Here is a 19,725-nt window from a genome sequence, read left to right as displayed (position 1 = left end):
GGGGCCGCGACCGGGATCCCCGCCGCGGCCGGCACCGCCGGGGGTCGGGGGCTGGGCGGGACCGGGGCCGGGGACCGGCCGCCTCCCCGAGGCGGGCTGGGCCCTCCGCGGCCGGTGCTGGGCGGGAGCGGCGCGCCCCCTCTCCCCGCGGCCGGTTACCGGCCGCCTCCCCGGCGCTGGGCCGGGGTTCTTTCCTCCCCGGCCGCTCCGCACCCGGCCTGGACTCTCAGTCCCCCGCAGGCGCTGCCGTCCGGGCCGGACAGAGCCCCCCGGCCCCGCCCTGTGCCCGCCCCGGGCCCGCGGCCTCCCGGGGTCCAACCGGCGGAGGAACCGGACCAGCCCGGGCTCCTCTCCCCGACCCGCGGCGGCGGATTCCCCCCCGGTTCGCGGGGCCGGGGCCCCCCCCGGGCCCCGCCGCCTCCGTGCCCGGTCCGTCCGGGGGCCGCCGGTGCCACGTGCTGTCGGGAGCGGGGCTGGGCTCAGCCCCGGGACGTGTCCCCTGCCCGCCTGGGGATCCCTCCCGCGGTGCCCCCAGCCCCGTTTGTCCCCGGGGACGCAACCCGTCGGGCCCGGCCTCCCCGTCCCCCTCTTCCTCCCTCAACCCCCGCGCCTCCCCCGGGGCCCCTCCCCGGTGGTGCCGGGATCCCGCCCGGGGGTGTCCGGCCGCGGCCAACCCCGGTGTTGGTGGTACAAAGGCCCGTCCGTCACACCCCCGCCCGCCGCCGCCTATTTTTAGCCGCTGTCGCTCCCGAGCACCTGCCCCGGGGACGCGGGTGCCGCCGCCCCGAATCCCCCGCGGAACCCCCGTCACCGCCCCACGGCGGGCACGCACCGGGTCCCCTGGCCCGGAGCGGCCGGAGGGACAAAGGGGCACGGCTCAAGGTCACCGGGGTGCCACGGGGCCCTGGCTGTGGCCTCGCCGCTCCGGCTTCCCCGCGGAGACGTGGCAGCGTGGCCGCGGCCCGCGGGGCTCGAGAGGCGGCTCCGCACCTCGGCGCTGGCACCGAGTCTCTCGGGGAGTCGCGGCCGGTCGGGGAGCACGTGCCCGGGACGGGTCTTGCCCCGTTTCGCTCGTGGCCGGTGCAGGATTCTGGGCTCAGGTGCGGGGCAGGGCGGGAGTGCGGCCACGGCGGGTGAGCGGCGGCTGCCCCAGGGCAGGGAGGGTCCCTGCCCCGGCCTCCCCTCCGTGTGGCTGAGACGGAGATGGCCTGGGTAGAGGAGGGGAAACTGAGGCACGGGCAGAGCCTGGGCAGTGCCTCCCCGGTGCTGGCTCCTGGTGGCGGCGGTGGCCGCGGAGGTGCCGCGGCGGTGGCAGCGTGTCCGTTCATCGCGGGAGCCCGGCCGGGGGCGGATGCGGCCGCTGCCGCAGCGGGGGAAGCGGCTCCCGCCCGATCGGCCGCGGCCCCGGCCCGCGCTGGGAGCAGGTTCCCCTTTCCAGAATGCGCGGGATCGTGGCCGCTGGCCCCCGTGCGCTGCTGCTGCCCTGGCTCCGCAGCCCCTGGGTCCGGTCGCCGCGAGGTTCCCGGGGTGTGCGCGCTCCACTGGCCCCTGGGCAACTGATTCAGGCGCCTTTGCCCATACACGGCAGTGGTGTGGTGAGCTCCCTCCCTGCCCTCGGCACAGGCGAGGTCACGCCAGAGCCCCGGCCAGCTGAGGGGGCTGCTGGTAGCACCGAGGCTTGGGGTCCCAGTGCTGGGGGGGTGTCCAGGCCGGGGTGCCGGGGTGTGGAGTGCCACAGGCTGTAAGGTGCTGGTTCCTCTGGTGTTTTCTAGTGGAGTGAAGCAGAGATGAGCTGCTCTCAGGCCCATGTTGCTCTGGAGGACCCTGAATCCTGAGGAAGGGGAGCAGTAGGGGGTTCTGGGAGTGACTGAAAGGGGTGGTTTGCTGGGGTTTCAAGGGTGAGGCTCTGCCTGCCCATCCCATGGGATTGGCCCTGGGGTCCTGCAGCTCCCCCGTGCTTTGGAGCCTCTTCACTGTGCAGTGCAGACCCTGCCCACACCCCGGTGCCATCACCATGGGCCCAGTGCTCCCCATGCAGTGTGTCCCCGGTGGGAACATGCCTTGTCCCCTGTGGAGGACCCAATGGGTGGCTCTCCCTGGGGTCTCTTATCTGCGGGCACGGGTCTGCCGGTATCCACTGCCTGCAGGGCCAGGCAGGCTATCGGGGTCCGGCAGGCCCCTTCCCCCTCCAGCAGCAGGCCCTGCCGCCCTATCTCATTAGCTCGAGATTAATGAGGCTCCTGCACTGTCTTTAACTCCTTCCTGCTCACTGGCTCCTGCCCACGGCTCCGCTGACGCTCTGCTCCATTTCTCCTGCAGGTTTGCACCGACGCCTGCTCAGCGTTGACCTGGCTGAGGATTAGGGACACCAGCCACGAGTGGGGGACCCTGAGGCTGCTGCTCCCCAGAAGGTGCCAGGTCTGAGAGGGAAGGGGTGATGCACCAGACTGCAGTTGCTGCTTGCTGAGCCTGAGGAGGAGTTTCGGCAGCACCCCGATCCCGACAAGCAGCCCCCAGCCTTCGACTCCTGCTGGAGCCCTTGAGCGGAGGAGACATTGAGCAAAGGCTGGGAGGGGTCAAGGGGCACGTCCTCCAGTCCTGACCCGGCGTCGATTCCTGCCCTGACACCCCAACGACGCTGCTCTCGACCCCCTGGCAGCCCCCCCCAGGGCTGCCTCTCGCAGCGCTGTCCAGCCTTGGCCCCCAGCCCCGCTGGAGCGCGGCAGCCTGCCGGGCGCTGCCCCCCGGGCGCTGCCCCCCGGGTGCGTCGCCCCCCGCCCCCCCGGGGACCCCCCGCCCGCCGGCAGAGCCATGAAGCTGCAGGCGGTGATGGAGAACCTGCAGCGGCAGCAGCGCGCGCGGCTGCAGCAGGCGCTGGAAGCGCGGCAGCAGGAGCAGCAGCAGCAGCCGCGCTCCTCGTCTCCCCCGGCGCAGCCCCCGGGGCAGCCCCCCGCCGGCACCGCAGCCCGGGGCCGTGGGCAGGACCCGGCCCCGGCGCCCTCGGAGGAGGGAGCGGAGCCCGAGAGCGCGCACATCCAGCGGGCACAGATGGCCGCCCTGGCCGCCATGCGCGCGGCCGCCGCCGGCCTCAGCCACTCGCCCAGCCCGGGGCTCTCGGACGAGAGCCAGCCCTCTGAGGAGGAGGAGGAGGAAGAGGAGGAGCGCGGAGAGGACGAGGAGGACGGCGGGTACCAGCAGGAGATGGGCTCTGAGGAGGAGGAAGACCTGTGAGTGTACTTGGGCAGTTCTCGTGGATTTGGGGAAGGGGCAGGGATGTGGCACGGCACTGGTGGGCTTGGCTGGCTGGGGACACCAACCACCTTTTGGGCTGGGGAGTGGCAGGAGAGGCTGTGGGGGTACTTGCAGGGATCCTGTGGCTTGGGGCCAGTTGTGGATTAGAGCTGTCAGGATATTCTGGAGCAGGAGCTGCTGAGAGCAGCGGCTCAGCTCTGCAGCCGTGATTCCTCGTGCTGGGCTGGCGTGGGGCGACATCTCATCTCTGCCCAGCAGCCACGTGGGGCCATGACAGAGGACCCGAGCTGGTGTTAAATTATGCAGGACCCTTGGCTGCCTCCAGCCCACATCCTCCCGGGGCACTGCTGGGCCAGGAGCCATCTGGCAGAGCCCCGCTCCATGACAGAGCTGCTCTTGGGCTGCCAGGGGTCAGCTGTGCCCCACAGAACTGCCCCTGCTGACGGGCTGCACCGGGGCTCGGCTGTGTGCTGGGTAGGTGGTCCCAGCCCCACGGCTGAGCAGTGCCCACGGGGCAGGCAGGAGAGAGGCGTGGACTTTTGGAACCAGTGTGGGACCAAGCCTCTCCTTTCTCCCCGGCACCAGGAAGGGCAAGTGGGATGAAGATGACTTTGAAGAGGACCTGGTTGAGGAGGAAGAGGAAGAAGAGGAGGAGGAAGAGGAAGACTATGAGGAGGATGAAGACATGGGAGAGGAAGGGCTCAGCTCGGCAGGGGCGGTGCGGGCGGGCGCGGGATCCCTGCTGCTCCGCAAGCCCCCGGCGGCCCAGCACTACCGGGGGGAGCCTCCACGGCTCCCGGGGGGGCAGGACCGGCTGCCCCCCGGCCTGGGCCACACGCAGCCCCCGCCACCGGCACCCGACCACGGTGACTGGACCTACGAGGAGCAGTTCAAGCAGGTGGGTGCCCGCAGAGACACGCGTGTCCCCCCTGTGCCACCCCTGTCCCTCTGCCCTGCTCCTGTGCGTCCGTGTGTCCTCGGGAGCGTGGGGAGACACCTCTGGCGGTGCCGCCTGCGGGAACGTTCTCCATGGATCCAGCTGCTGTTGTCACTAGGAAAGTGTGGGATTTCTCCAGTGTTTTAGTGCTGGGTTCAGCCTCAGTCCCCCTTCCCTGATCAGGTGGCTCTGAGTGGATCCTGTGATCCTGGCACAGGTGGACAGTGTGATGGGGTTTGCTGCAGGGACCTGGGAGGATTCTTGCTGAAAATTACAAAAAAAATCACCCCAGACTTCCAAATCTCATGGGGCTCTTGGTTTTCCTCTTGTCCCCTCCAAGCCATTTTCTGTGGGGACCTGGCCATCTCCCCTCACCGCAGAGGTGATGTCCAGCAGAACGACTCTGGCCCCCCAGATCCTCGGTGGGAGGCAGTGCTGCTCCCCTGCTGCTGCCCAAATGCTGCTAAAGAGTGAAACTGGGGAGAAAGCACCCATCTACCTCCACCTTTGCCTTCCCTGGGCTGGCAGGAGGCCGGCACGCTCCTGCTCTCCCGGCACTGGAGCTGGCTGCGTTCTGCACTGGCTAATAGAAGGAAATGTGCTGGAGCCAGGGCTCCCCGGGGGCCGCCCGGCACCTTTGATGTGTGTTTAAATACATCGGAGTTTGGGGCTGGGGGAAGGGGCGGGACCAGCAGCAGCAGATGGGACCCAGATGGAGCGACCAGGGCACGGTGGCCTTTCGGGAGGGATGCGACTGCCCCTGCCCCTTCCCTTTGGGGGGCTGTCACATCCCTCCCAATATGGGGGAAGGGACTGCCAGGATTTGCTGGCACATCTGGATGCAGGCAGGCTCAGAACAGGGTTGATGGAGGCAGTACCATCAAGCACAGTGTGTGTGTCTGTCCTGCCCGGCTGTGGGAAGGAGGGATGCTCCTGCCCCATGTGTCCCTTGTGCCGCTGCACCCACACCGCCTCCTCCTCTTGTGGTTTCTCTCTCTTGTGCTTCCTGCTGCCGGGGCCTGAGGGGCCGGGACCGTGAGCTCGTAGCTGTGAAAGGGGTTTTTGATACCGCAGCTGTGATCTTCCTGTTTGTCAGCATGTTGGTGCTGTGGATCAGGCCATAGCCCCTACCGCGTCCCCCGCCGCAGCCACAGCGCGCGGGGACACCAGCCCGTGTCCCAGCGCATCCCCGCACCCCAGACCGTGCTGGCAAGAGGGGCTGAGCACCCCCTCTCCCTCCATTTCACTTCCCGGGGTCAGTGGGAAGAGCCCACCACGGCGGTTAATTGTGGAAGCAGCTGGAGGGGGTGTGAAAGCGACCGTGGGCGGAGGAGCGGAGGCGACGCGGGGCCCAGAGAGGCTTCCCCGGCACGTCAGCCCCGCGCACGGCGCTTGGATCGCGGCCGCTGGACCCGGGCCAGGGGGTTGCTGGCTCGGCGCTGGCCGGGAGCTCCTCCTGGCCGCCCTCCAGCGCGTGCTGCCGGGCTCCATCCCAGCCCAGCTGGCGCGGCCTGGGAAGGAGCAGCAGGAATGTAAACAGCGAGGGCGGCGCGGGGCAGGGGATGCCGTACCCCAGTCCCTGCCCCTCGCCAGGGCGGAGGCACCTTAGGGGGAACCCGGGCAGCCCCGGGGTGCTGGAGCACAGCTGGGTCCCTGCATGGGTGGGCCAGTCTGGATGTGGTGCTGCGTGTGGCTGTGCCAGTGCTGTGCCTGCCTGCTGCATGAGGAATGGGCTGCTTTGGGGTTCCTCTTTCTTTTTGTCAAAGAGCTGCACAGCACTGGCAGCACCCCTGCTCTCCCAGCAGCCCTGATGCCTTTGCAGCTCTCCAGCTCTCCCTGCAGCTGCCGTTCAGGTTCAGCTCTGGTTGTGCTGGCATCGGGTCCCCCCCGGGCATCCTTGGCCTGTGGGTCTCTGTGCTCGAGGACACTGTCCTCACCGGGCAGTGCCGCTGTCCGAGCCCCCATGCCCATCTCCACACCCAAACCCCGGGTGCCCCGTGCCTGCCGGGGGCTGCCCACGTCCGACACCGCCGGGGTTTATTGACCCATCTGGGACAGATTCCTGTGAACGGCTGAGCCGTGGGGGACCGGAGGGAGGAGGGGGCCCAGTTCAAGGGAGGAGGAAGGGGAGGGCGTGAGGAAGAGTTATGGAGGTGAGGGAGGTTAGGGAGCCGGCGCGTGGCACCTCCCCGTCCCCGGGGACGGCTACTGCGCAGGCAGAGGTCAGCTCGGCCTGACCCAGGCGCTGCCGGCGCGGGCAGCAGAACAAAGGAGCCCCCGGCACAGTGCAGGGCTCGGGGGCAGTGGCTGCCGAGGGCACCACGGCTTCTCAGGGGGAAAAGGAACATTTTTGGGGTGGGAGGAGGCTCCCCAGGCGAAATGGCTAAAAATCCAGCGAGTTCCTGCCATTGGCAAGGAGCTGCTGGAGACAAAACTGCTCTGGGTTCTGCACCCCGGTGCTGGGGGGGACTCTGCTGCTGCCCCCCAAGAACAACCTTTCTGTTTCATTACTGCTGCTACTGCACTCCACTTACAGAAGGAGTGGGAGACCCTGGCACAGTGGCAGTGCCTGGAGCTGGAGTTCCTGGCCTCTACCCCCTTTGGAGTTTCCTTTGCTGCCAGTGCTCCTCAGGCATCCCGGTACCCATCCCTCGGCAGGGCAGCTGGGTGGATCCATCTCCTGGTGCTGCCCCGGCTGCAGCAGCCACTGGATGCCCTTTGGGTTCTCCATTTTGGGGGCTCCCTTTGGGGTGCCCTGTTGTGGGGCCTCAGGCTGATGTTTAACCCCACGTTTCTGCTTCAGGAAGGCTCTAAGAAGCTGCAGCGGTGCCGGGGGGAGGCTGTGCTGGCCAGGGGGTGTCGGTGGGGTGCCAGTGCTTTGGGGGGGTGGGAGGTTTCTTATACTGTCCCAACCAGGGCATCTGAGCAGCGTCGGTGGCACATGGGGGTGAAAACCTCAGCCCTTATCTCGCGCAGCGCACCCCAGATATGGAGTTTCAAAGTGCAGCAGTTGGGGGAAAAATAAACCGAAGGCAGCTCGGTAATCTCAGCGGGGCCACGGGGTGGGGGGGTGATACCAGACCCCACACACCCGGACCAGCTCGTGCACGTGGCTGATGGAGCTGGGATTTTCCAGGAGGGTCTGGAAAGGCAGAGAGCCCATATCTCCTCTGAAGCCCCAGGTGCTGGCTAAGGCGTGGGGATCCCCTCTGAACCCCCTTCTCCCATGGATTGTTTTCCTTTCCAAAACCCAAAGCCAACCGGGGGTGTGCAGCCGGAGTGGGGGCCCCACGACCTCTTAACAAGGGTGGGAGGGTCCATTTACTTTCTTTAAAATATTGATTAGAGCTTTATTGCATTAGCCAGCCGAGCGGATGAGCCTCCCCCAGGGAGGGTGAGGGGGCCCCTGTGCAGAGAAGGGGGACCTGAACGTTGTCACACAGCTGGGGGCCACTGTCCCCCACCCCGAGGGGGTTGGCTCACAGATAACAGGGAGTGCCCTGGGGCCCCCGGCCGGGCACTGCTGTGCTGGGGAGGTGATTGCAGTGCCTGGCCTGGCCAGTGGCAGATAACAGGGGCGAGGAGGGGACCCAAGCAGGACAGGGCTCTGGGGGCAGTGAGGGTGTTGCTGGTGGACCTCTCCCAGGAAAAGAGCTGTGTCCCCCCCCACTCTGGCACAGGCCCAACCTGCCAAAGGGTGCTCCCAGCCGGGGATCCAGCCCAGTAATTGGCTCATAGTGCTCAGGGAGCATTCCCGGAGCTGTAATCCCACCAGATCCCTGGCCGGAGGTCAGGGACTTCTCGGCGAGAGCGGCTTAGCTGCCGAGTGCCTCCCCCAGCCAGACGCCTGGGTGCTCGCAGGTGCTGGTCCCAGCATTCAAGGCAACCCCTGCAACTGTTTCTCACAACAACACCCTGGATAATTAATGAGGTGGGGGACAGGGGACACGAGCTTCCTGCCCCTGGTACCCAGCCAGCACCTTCACCCACCTCTTGTCTTGGGAGCTGGGCTGGCTCCCCCCAGCCCAGGCATCGCCTGCTCGTGTTCCCCCAGAGCCCCCTTTCCCCTGTGCCCCCACTTCCCAGAGCTGTGTTCCCCCCACGCCCCGGCCCCCCGGGCTGACTCAAGGGCTGCGGAGGCGGCGGCCGCCTCCCCGCTCAGCACAGCTGAACTAACAGGGATGAGGGTTTATTTAAAAGACAGAAAAAAAAAGAAAAGAGTGGCACAGGGAGCGGGGCCTTTGTCAGCAGAGCCCCCAGCCCCCATCGCAGTGTTGGGCAAGGGCAGCATTGCTCCATCACCCTATTTCTGGCCCAAACCACAGGAGAAATGGCAGCTGGTCCCAGGGCCCGGCCGGACGTGCCGCAATCGGGGGCCAGGAGGAGGGGCAGTTTGGGGACAGGGGAACCCCCTGCTCTCCTCTGGGCTCACTCCTGGGGCAGCTGGACTGGGAGCTTAGGACACAACTCCTGGCTCAGGTCCTGACCTGCTCCCTGACCCTTCCCATCGGTCACTTAATCTGCCCGTGCCTGGGTCCCCGCTCCGTCCAGAGCTCGGGATAATCCACCCTGTGCTGGGGCTGCTGGAGGCCAGGGCTCACCCCTGGGGAGGGCTCCCCATGTGTCCCAAGGTGGCCCTATCAGTGTGGTGGCAACAGCCCTTTGGGAAAGAGCTTCCCTGTCTCCCCACAGCAGCTGGCTTGGGGTCTCACCTTGGTACGGGTGGCAGGGGGAGCCCCTTCAGCAAAGGGCTCCACCTCCTGCCTCGGTTTCCCCACCTGCCCACAAGCCACTTTGGAGCCTCCAGCTTGGGCACCGGTGCCTGATTTTGGAGATTCCAGCACCTGGGATATGCTGTCCCGTGCTACCACGTGCTCTGGTGGCACAGTGGGATGGGATTGGTGCTGCCCATCACCCCCCTCCCCTCGGCACTAGGAAGCCACGAGGTTTCGGTGGTGCCGGAGCAGCTCGGCAGTGATGGCTCCCAGGGCTGACAGCCACAGCTGGCTCCTGTCAACCCCATCTGTGGCTGCTGGACCCCTTCCAGCTCCTCCAGCAGCTCCATGGTGGGGTTCCCAGGGGTTCCGTGTGCCCTGGCCCTTCCCATGGGACACCCAGGACCTCAGCACGGTGCGGACAGAGGGCAGAGGTGTGGGACCTTGCATTTCAGGAACAGATTTGCAATTAGCCAAATCCCAGCGGGCGGTGGAAGCCCCGGTGACTCATCTGCCAGGGCTTACTGCGATCCCCTTCTAAGACGATCATTTACATATGGTGGAATTTAAACCCCATCTTGTCTTGGCTTCGAGGCCTGGGTGCCACTGCTTCCCACTGCTGCTGCCCCCAGGTCAGGTCCTGAATGGGAGTCTTGGCCCTCCAGCCCTGGGGGGCTTCACCTTGGGGGGCTCAGGGTACACACAGGAGGGACAGCCCAGGCAGGTGCCCCAAGGGTTTGAGCTTGGCTGCTCTGGCTCAGCCACTCCCCCCCGGGTCTGCCCAGCACTGGGAGCTGTGCTGGCCGGGTGTCTCTCCTCAAACAAGCTTTCCCAACACCGCCTGACTCCACTGGATTAATATTTGCACAAGGTCCAGTGTGATAGCGAGCATGTGTCAAGGGCATGCACTGGCACGCACGCGGTGATGGCCGGGAGAGCTGCTGCGCTGCTCCCACTCGGGCTGGCTCCCAACTCACAGCAGGGAGAGCAGCCCCAGGACCCCGGCTCCCCCCTCCCGTGACCCCTCGACAGCCTGTGCCACACGTCGGCATTCAGACACGGAACCGGTTTTGATTCCAGCCAGAGCCCGGCATGCTGCCACCCGCCACCAGACTGCCATGGGAAACGCCACGGCAGCAGGAATCGCTTCCTCCTCTGCAGGAGGGGAACAAACAGCAGCGGCTCGGCCATCCCAGGAGCTGTTGTCAGTCTGGCCCGCAGCACGCTGCTCCAGGGCGGCTCTGGAGCAGGGACACGGATCCCGGGAGCTGCCGGGAGCTGCCGGCTGGCTGGGCACGGTGCCTGTGCCGCGGTGGGGAGGGCGGCTGGCGGCACACGGACAATGGGGGGTCAGGGAGGTTAAATGGTGACTAATTCGTCCATTCAGCATCCCCTCTGCCGCACGGGGACACCCGCCGTGCCCTGACACCCGCCATGCCCTGACACCCGCCGTGCCCTGACACCCGCCGTGCTGGGACACCGCCCATGTACCCCCAGGGTCACCCAGAGACAGCTGCCCCCAGCCTGGCCAGGGGACCCCAGGGGTCTCAGGTCTCCTGGACTTCTGGGCCGATGGTGAGGGATCAGGGCTGGGTTTGTCACTGAGCCACGGGAGCACCAGTGGATCTACTGCCCTCCAGGTCCCACAGCCCGAGGAGGGGCCACCAGTGGGGACAGTCACCTGTGACCAAGCCGTGTCCCCCATAGAGGGGACAATGCTGGGAACCTGCAGGAACAATGGTGCCGATGGGAAGCTCTGTGGCCCCCCCTCCAGCTGCCGCCACGGAAGCGGCCCCCCAGCCCGGCCTGCTCCAGCACAGGAATCCCGCCGGGCCGGTCAGTGGAGTCACTGCTGGCCCGGCCGGGTGGGCGAGGCTCCCGCAAGCACCGTCCCCCAAGAGCAAGGTGTTGGGGGCTTTTGGGGAGGGGGCACACGTTCCTGCCCCCAGCAGCCCCTTCCCGAGGTGGGCTGTTCCCTGGGGGGCTCGCAGAGGATTAGGGATGGGGACAGCCAGAGGTGACCTGTCCCTAAGCCAAGCGCTTTATCTGAAGAGGGATCTGTGCTGGGGTGGACACTCCCTTTGCCCTTGTCGGAGGGATCGGCCCCAGCAAACCCAGCACCCCATGCTGGGGCGGGGCCCATGCCCAGAGAGGGGCTGCAGCCTCGGGCACCCCCAGCCCTGACTCAGCCACTGCTTTACAGGAAACCACATCCCAAGTGCCACCGAAACGCCGCGGCCTGGGGCCCTCGTTAGCCCTTTGCTCTGGTTTTTACAAATTACTTTCTTTTTATGAATAAGTGCCCTCCCCGACCCCACTGCGGGTCCTGGCGTGCTGGAGGCCGGGTGCTGCGTGCCGGCTGGGAGCAGGATGGGAAACACCCCATAAGCGTGTTTATTCTTCGTTAAGGAACTCGTTAGAGTGCGCAGGCTCTTCCCCAGCCCCTCGTGGCCCCTCGGCTGTCCGCGGGACAAAGGGACACATCCCTGGGGGCTGCTGAAGGAAGGAAGGAAGAAAAGGAGAGAAGGAGCTCCCTGGCCTGTCAGCCCCGGCCCTGCTACCTGTCACAACAGGGTGGGCTCTCCCTGCCACTGCTCGCTTTGTGTTTTTTCCCTAAATTCAGGAATTAGGGGTTTTTCAGCCTCTGGAAGGGGGAGGCTGCCACCAGCCCCCATCCCTGCTGCAGTGGCCTTTGGGGGTGTCTGTCCCCGGTCCTGGCTCACGGCGTGCACGTCCCAAACTGGTTTCGGAGAGAAGGAGGAAAACTGAGAGTGTCGCCACTTCCTGATGATGGAAAAGAAACTTGAAAATTAATCCCCGAGGCCTGAAAACCCGGAACTGAATGGGGGAAGGGAGAAGTGTTTTTAACTCGGACACGGGCTCCTCTATGACGCCTCGTGGGGCGGACAAGGGACAAGGGACTCCTGCCGATGGGGAGCCTGGCTCCAGCAGGACCCCCAGCATTCCGGAGCCTTTCGAAATGGCACTTCCCCTCCCGCCTGTGATTGCCCCCTTTGCCCCAGCTTGGGAGGGGGCTGTGGGGGGTCAGACCCCCTGCACGCACCACGCCCGTGCCGAGGGCTCTCCCGCATTCCTGGCATTGCCGAGGGGCCGCCTCCCGCCTGCCCTTTGAAAGCCAGCGGGTTGGGATTTTCCTGTAATCTGGTTTGAAACATTAATCCGGTCATACACACCAAACGCCGGGCCGGCATCCTGCCGGGGCGCTGGGCCGGGGTCAGGGCCACCCGCCCACCGCCTGCCTAATTCCTCCTCCACTTAATTATAGATCTGCTGGCAACGGCCATCTGGCTCCGTGTCCTCAGCCGGCCGGGGGCTGGGGCCAAGGGGGCTGCGCTGCGGCCAGGTGGGCCGGGCACCGTGGCCAGAGCTGGCCGTGCTGCTGGCACCGGCTGTTTGCCCTGGGCTGGGGGAGCACTGGGTGCGTGGAGCTGGATCCCCCAGCCCAGGGGGCCCTCAGGGAGGTGAGGGCCATCTCCTGCCCCTGGCCAGGCGGGGGTCGCTGTGCCATGGCATCCCCTGGCACCACGCTCTGCCCTGGGGACCCCGCGGTAAGAGGATATTCCTGGGGCAGCTGTGTTATGGATTAAGTCGTTTCCACCTCCCTAATTACGAAACATAAATCTATTGACTCAGTGGTGCAGGGCGGCCTCGCCCGCGCAGGTACCTTTGCACCGAGCACTGAGACACCGTGAGTCCCCGCGAGGAACCGGCTTCGTGCCGAGCAGAAACGGGGCTCGGGCACGGCAGGCAGGGCACGGGCACTGGGCAGGGACAAGACTCAGCACCTGCCGATTTCGGTGCAGCGGTGCCAGCAGCTGCCTGTCCGTGCTGAGCTCAGCTGCACGCTGGGTTTCGCTGAAACGAGAACATGTTTCTGTTCCCCGATTTGCATTTTGAGCCCCACTGTCCCAGCTGTCCTGCGCTGCCGTTGGGGTTCACGGGGTGCCAGTGGCAACGTCCTGGCAGAGCTGGAGTGGCGTCAGTGCAAGGAAATCCTGCGAGGGGCTGCTGAGAGTCACTTGTCTCTGTCCCCTTCCACTTCCCTGCCTGCCTTACCTGTGCCTGGAGGCAAGGGGAGGGCAGGGGTGATGAGGGGGGATGGGAGGCACAAGGGTGGACAAGGCAGCTCAGCAGAAGCTGCTCCATCCCACACTGCAGTGCACACCGAGCATGTCCCAGTCATGGCTGGGCACGTCCTCGCCCCGTGGTGTTGCTGGCTGAGCATCCTGGGCAGCTTCCCACTGCTGGCAGTTCTGCTGGCAGTGGCAGAGCTGAACCAGGTCTGGGGGGGAAGCCCTTCCCTCTGCTCTGGTGCAGCAGTGGCCGGTGAGCAGCTGCTGAGCACAGAGGAGTTGTCAAGGTCTTGCCAGTAACCGTCAGCAGCAGCTTGTGCAATGTCCTTTGCCCAGCAGCCACGGTGGGTGTGCTGACAGAGCCGCGAGGACACGGGGCAGGAACAGGGATCCCTCTGCCTGCTGGCTCTGGGGACCCCCATGGCTTCATCCCCGTTGGGCAGAGCTCGGTGTGGGACCACTGGGGTTAGCAGGGTGTGGAGAAGGACGGCACACGAGGCAGGCGCCCGCCACGGCCACTAATCCCCCGTCCCGGCCGGCCACGCTTTCCTCAGCTGACGGTTAATTTTCTTTCATCCTCTTAAACGTGTCCATTCCCCTCGGGACTGAGCCCGGGGGGGTTTGCAGCCCTGGGGGTCATGGCAGTGGATGAACCGGCGCGTTCAGTCCTTCCCCAGGATGGCTCCACGCTCCACACCCCGTGGGATCGGGTGCTGGGGAAGCCCTTTCTCTGTGCGCGGCTTTCGGAGCCACTCTAGGGAACAGGGGAGGCTGGATTGGCGCTGGCCCAACGTCCCTCGGCCGGCACGAGCAGCCGGTGCAGCTCAGCCCAAAAAACCACAGCAGTGCTGCTGCACCATGGCTCGTTCCCCACACACCACAGTCCCACACCGCACCCCCTGCTGCGGTGCTGGGGTGGGAGAAGAGCTTTGAGGGTCTTGTCCGATGGTGCAGTCGGTGCCGGTGGCTCCTGCCCTTGCCCTGGGGGTGTGCTGGGGGCCAGCCAAGCCTGCCCAGGTTCCCAGGGGAACTGGGGGGGTTTATGGTCCCCCTGCGGCGCCCAGCCCCATTTATCATGCGGCCCCACTGATCCCTTTGATCAGCACCGGCGGGCAAGTCCAGCCCTGCAGGATCCGGATCCTCCCTGGGGGATGGCAGGAGGGGGGGTTTGCACCCCTCGCTTACAGCCAGGACGATGCCCACCCCCCCAAGCTTCCCACAGGTCCCGGTGGCACAGGGTGTGCCCACAGAGGGAGTGGGACATCGGTGACCTGGTGACCAGCAGCAGCAGCCCTGTGGTGTGTGTCTGGTGTGTTACGGGGTGGGAGGGTATTTATAGCCCCCTCCCAACCCCTCAGCCCTCCTGGCAGTTGTTCAGAGTTGTCACTGAGAAAAGCGGGACCTGTGGCGTCTGGGCAGTGCCTGCCCTCCCAGCCCCTGCTCTGACACCCTTCCTGGGGTGGGGTGGGGATTATCCACCAGCCTCCGGGCAGAGACCGTGCTGGGCTTCAGGAGAGGCCACACGACTTGGTGTGGCGTGGTGTGGTGTGGCGTGGCATGGTGTGGTGTGCCTCCGGTGTGCCTCCGGTGTGCCTCTGGTGTGCCGGGCGCTCCAAACAGCAGATCCTGTGCCCTAAATCAGGCAGGAATGTGCTGGGCTCATGGGGTTGGGGTCCCGGCCGAAGGTGCCCCTGGCCCGGCTCTGCCTGCCCTGGCACAGGACACGTCTCCACAGTGCCAGTGTGACATGAGCTCACACCATGGCACACAAGGCAGTGTCTCCCAGCCCCGGCTCTCTCTGGTGCCGTGGGTGCAGAGGAGGGGCTGTGCTGAAGCGTTGCTGTGCTGAGCATGCAGTGAATGCTAAAAATAATCGGGATCAGTGTTCCTGGGAGGAGCTGGGGCTGAGCGTGGTGTTGGCAGCCTGGGAACTGCTCTGACGTTGGCACCACTGATATCTCAGCACTGGCACTCCGGGACCCAGCTCCAAGCGGGCAGGCAGGGGATGGTGGCAGCGGGGCACGGACACAAGTCAGCACCAGCCCCAGGAACCCCAGGGACCCCACGGCCCCGTGCAGGGACCATTTGGTGTCCTGAGAGCTGAAGGGCTGCAGCCACAGGGCTGCTGCAGTGAGAGCCAGGGGTCCTGGACAGGGGGACACAAGGGCTAAGGGAGTTTCTGAGCATCTCTCTCCTCTCTGCGCAGCTCTACGAGTTGGATGGTGACCCCAGGAGGAAGGAGTTCCTGGATGACCTCTTCAGCTTCATGCAGAAGCGAGGTGAGCCCCTCCACACGCCCACCCTCCACCCCCGATGCCCCTCCTGGGGCTCATTTCCTCGCCCCTTGTTACTGCCCTGGGGTCACAGCTCTGGCTGAGCTGCTGGTTAATCTTTAACCCCTCGGCACAGCGGGGTCAAACCTGCTGGGCTGGATCTGGCGCCTGCGGCCCCCCCTCACTCCTCTCCCTGCACCCATCGCACCCAGACCTGCGGCTCCTCCCCACAGGGTCCCCCCACCCCTGCAACTCCCCCAGCTGTGCCCCTCTTTTGCCTCTTCCCTGGGTTATTGCCGGGGGCAAAGCCCCTCGCTGCCACCTCGCTCTGTCTGGGAGAGGCACGGAGGGGCCAGGGTGGGAAGGGCTGAAAGCCAAGCGTGCGCCTGGTCGAGGGTCTGGTTCCTGCGTGGAAAACAGCGCTGGAAGTGCTGACGCAGGGCTGGCTCTGCCCTTTGTCAGGCAGCGCTGGGGAAGCACGTGTGCCCCTGCGGGGGGGCCAGGGTTGCCGGCTGTGTCCTCCAGGGTCCCCTTGGCTGAGCCCCTGGGGTCCCCCAGGGCCCCCTCACCGCGGGGCTGGGAGGGCAGGGACCCCCAGGAGGGAGCAGGTGCTTCCAACCCCCTCCCTGTGGCTGGAGGGACGAGCCCCCCAGCTCGTGGGACCCTCATAGCAAGATCGTGCCACCCTCATTATAAATAACTCGCGTTGCTGGGTGCTGGCTCAGCCCGAGGAACCGGCTCAGCCAAGACGGGGCTGTGGCTGGAAACTGCGAGTTTCTGTTTCCTTTGTTCATGGTTGATCTCAGCGGGGGGGCCTGGAGGGGAGGAAGGGGATGGTGGAAGGGGAGGGAGGAGCAGGAGCCCCCACCCCTCTGCTGCCCCGCAGGGGTCTCAGCAGCTGCCCCGTGGCTGCGGGTGACAAAGCAGCACCCCAGACCCGCTCTCTCCTCCCGCTGCTCCCCAGGGACCCCCGTGAACCGGATCCCCATCATGGCCAAGCAGGTGCTGGACCTGTACATGCTGTACACGCTGGTGACTGAGAAAGGGGGTCTGGTGGAGGTCATCAACAAGAAGCTGTGGCGGGAGATCACCAAGGGGCTGAGCCTGCCCACTTCCATCACCAGTGCGGCCTTCACCCTGCGCACCCAGTGAGCGGGGGCCCGGCGGGAGGGGCGGGGGGCAAGCCCCTGGGGGTCCCTCTGCCCTATGTGGGAGCGATGGGGAGGGAGAGAGGGAGGGAGGGAGGGGGCAGCACATGGGAAGGGGCGTCCAGCCGCTGCATCACCCCCACCAACCCAACCCGTGTGGCCGCAGGTACATGAAGTACCTGTACCCCTACGAGTGTGAGAAGCGTGGGCTGAGCAACCCCAACGAGCTGCAGGCGGCCATCGACAGCAACCGGCGGGAGGGCCGGCGGCAGGGCTTCGGCGGCTCCCTCTTCGCCTACTCGCCCAGCGGCACCCATGGCCTCCTCTCCTCGCCCAAGCTGCCGGTGCCAGCGCTGGGGCTGGCATCTGCCACCAACGGCGGGGCCATTGCGCCCGGGCAGAAGATCAAGAAAGGTAATGGCTGCTGCAGAGTCCAGCTGCCGCAGGGTCCTGCTGCTGTGGGGTCCAGCCACAGGCTGAGCCCCCTCCTGGCACCAGGGATAAGGGGCAGAGCTGGGGGCAGGGGGCAGGGGGGTGATGCTCTTCTCCCCTCCCTGGGCTCCAGGGCCTCAGCTCGGGGACCATGACTCCGGTGACCCATCTCTGACCTTTGGAGGTGCCAGGCAGCCCCCACCACAGCAGGGCCCCAAACCGTTGTGCCAGGGCCAGGGCCACCCCCGGGGTGGTGGCACCTGCCTGTCCCTGCGCCCCCATGCCTGACACCTGCTCCCCCTGCAGAGGAGGACTCCCCCATCCCCATCTCCATGCCCAGCCGGCTCCCGGTGTCTCTGGCCGGGCACCCTGTGGTGGCCGCGCAGGCGGCGGCGGTTCAGGTGGCCGCGGCCGCTCAGGCGGCGGCGCTGGAGCAGCTGCGGGAGAAGCTGGAGTCGGGAGAGCCCCCGGAGAAGAAGCTGGCGCTGGTGACGGATGAGCAGCAGCGGCTGATGCAGCGGGCCCTGCAGCAGAACCTCCTGGCCATGACGGCCCAGCTGCCCATGAGCATCCGCATCAACAGCCAGGGCACGCGCTCGCCAGGTCAGTGCCGGCCCCGGCCCCCTGCCCCGGCCGAGCCCCCGGCCCCGGCCAAGCCCCCGGCCCCGGCGGGCTCCGTAACCCGGCTCTCCCCGGCAGAGAACCGCCCGGACGCCGCCACCAGCAGCAGCAACGGCACCAACAGCATCAGCATGTCGGTGGAGATCAACGGGATCGTCTACACGGGTGAGGGGCTCCCCCAGACCCCACTGCCGTGGGCAGGGGCTGCTCCACCACCGCCGGCCCCAGCAGCCCCCAGGGCCACACCACTCCCACCGCCCTTCACCCCGTTCCACGGCAGCCACGACACCCCCAGCTCAGACCCCGCTCTCTCCCCAGGTGTGCTGTTCGCCCAGACGCCCGGCCCTTCCTCCTCCTCTTCCTCCTCCTCCTCCTCTGCCTACAGCAAAGGCAACAGCGGCGGCAGCCGGAGCAGCGGCAGCGGCGGCAGCGGGGTGGGAAGCGGGAGTGGGAACGTGCCCCCCACCACGGCCAGCCTGGCTGTGCCCCCCAGCTCTACCTCCAACAGCGCTTCGCCTTAACACCCCGGAGCCCCGGAGCCGGCCGGGGGCTCACCGGGGTCCCAGCAGGTCTCACGGGGGTCTCGCTCGAGGCCCTGCCGGGGTCTCAATGGGATTTCACTGGGATCTCACCAGGTTTTCACTGGGACCTCACCAGGGTCTCACTGGGGTCTCGCCCGAGGTCTTGCCAGGGTTTCTCTGGGGTCTCATCGGGGTCTCACCAGACCCTGCCCTTGTTCCCGTGTTGTTGGATTTTCCTTTTCCAGGCAGAAAAGCTTTAGCCCGGGGGGTTTTGCCGGAGCCGCCGGCTGTCCGGCTGCGCCGCTCCGGGACCGTTTACCTCACTCACATCACACTTTGCACTGTACATTTATTAATATTATTATTATAATTATTATTATTTTTTAACTCGTGTTACCTCCAGACAGACGCACGGACGCCTGCTGACGCGAGCGCTAGCGAAACCCCCCGGAATTCTAAAGGATAAAAACCCAAGAATCCTAAAAAAAATTGGAAATAGGGAGATATTTTATTCATTTCCATCCTTTTCCCTCCTTTTTTTTTTTGGGAACTCCACTCTGCAGGATTTTAAGAGGTTGTTTTTGATTGTTTTGTTGTAAATAGCTTCTATTTTATTCTCTAAACGAAAAAAGAATCAAACTTTTAACATGCAAATGATATATATTAGTCTTCATCAGGGAAAATGGGAGCTTGGAAAAACATTGGAATCTCCTTTCTCCTCTCATTATCGGTGGTTGGGTCCAGCTCTGCTCCTTCCCCCACCGGTAAATCCTAATTTTTTTTTTTTCCTTCCCCCGCATAAAACTACTGTTTAAAGCCACTTTGGGCTTATTTCCTCCACAAATAAGCAGGATCCAGAGGATGGGATGCTCAGGGCTGTGGGACGCTCCAGAGGTCGCGGAGGACCCGAAGGACCCGAGGATTTATTTTAAGCCTCACAATCTCATTTTTTACCGTCCCCCCCCCCCAAATTCACCCACATCTGCGTGAGACACAATCCGACCCGATACCGAAACCCCCGCCCCCCTCGGTATCTCCATTCTCAGGTTCCCACCTGGAGCACAGGGTTTTCCCCCTTCCCCAGGTGCCCGGGGGGGTCCGGGCTGGTGGGACCCCCCTGCTTTATTTTTAATTTCACTCGGGGAAGTGGCGATCTCAGGGGATTTGGGGTTTTTCCAGCTGGTTTTGTTGTTTTCGGCCTTTTTTTTCCGTGCTGGAATCCCCTTGGTGGCTCCGTGGGGGTTCTTGGTGGCTCCATGGACCCTTTAGGGAGGTCTGGGGGGGTCCGTCCAGCTCCTGCTGCTGTTGAGGTCCAGCCCAGCTCCCCGCAAGGAGAAATTCCAAGGGGGAATTTTCATGCCCAGGGCGGGCTTAGATTTTCTTAGTGATTTTTTGCATTGTACAGTCACTATTTTGGGTTGTTTTGGGGTTTTTTTTAATTATTTTCCCTCTCCCCCTTTTCCTTCCCCCCCCCCCCCTTTATTTTTGTTTTTGAGAGCGGGTGACTTTCCACTTTATTTTTCTTTTTGCATATCGATTTAAAAATAATAAAAAAAAAGCCTAAATCAGTTTCTTTGAGGGGGAAGGGGGTTTGGAAAGAAAATTAGACTAAAGAAGCGGCCCCAGCTGCAGCCGCCCCCTCCCCCAGCATTGCATATCTTAACTCAGGTAAAAAAGGAAAATGAGAAAAGATAAAAAAACCACAAAAGACAAAAAAAAAAAAAAGAAAAAA

At 65.0% G+C, this 19,725-nt stretch overlaps 1 protein-coding gene across 2 annotated transcripts in view; it reads left to right on the top strand.

Moving 5' to 3' along the window:
• The first annotated feature begins 2,294 nt into the window (after positions 1-2,294).
• The window catches only part of ARID3A (AT-rich interaction domain 3A), a 33,384-nt gene continuing 15,953 nt past the window's right edge, over positions 2,295-19,725 (top strand). The window contains exons 1-8 of one of the 2 annotated variants that reach the window (XR_003531053.1): positions 2,295-3,227; positions 3,838-4,150; positions 15,205-15,277; positions 16,236-16,419; positions 16,586-16,833; positions 17,158-17,454; positions 17,551-17,637; positions 17,791-18,261. Coding sequence is in view for 1 of the 2 variants with exons in the window: in XM_027664160.1 (XP_027519961.1) it covers positions 2,812-3,227; positions 3,838-4,150; positions 15,205-15,277; positions 16,236-16,419; positions 16,586-16,833; positions 17,158-17,454; positions 17,551-17,637; positions 17,791-17,993 (1,821 nt within the window). In the remaining variant the exon portion in view is untranslated. Of the gene's footprint in view, positions 3,228-3,837; positions 4,151-15,204; positions 15,278-16,235; positions 16,420-16,585; positions 16,834-17,157; positions 17,455-17,550; positions 17,638-17,790; positions 18,618-19,725 lie in introns of those variants that run through there. The other variant, XM_027664160.1, reaches the window with a different exon arrangement.

Source organism: Corapipo altera, unplaced genomic scaffold (genome assembly GCF_003945725.1).
Source record: "Corapipo altera isolate COAL_440 unplaced genomic scaffold, ASM394572v1 96, whole genome shotgun sequence".
Classification (NCBI taxonomy): Eukaryota; Metazoa; Chordata; class Aves; order Passeriformes; family Pipridae; genus Corapipo; species Corapipo altera.
The sequence above is the reverse complement of the archived record's forward strand: the minus strand, read 5'-3'. Positions and strand labels throughout refer to the sequence as shown.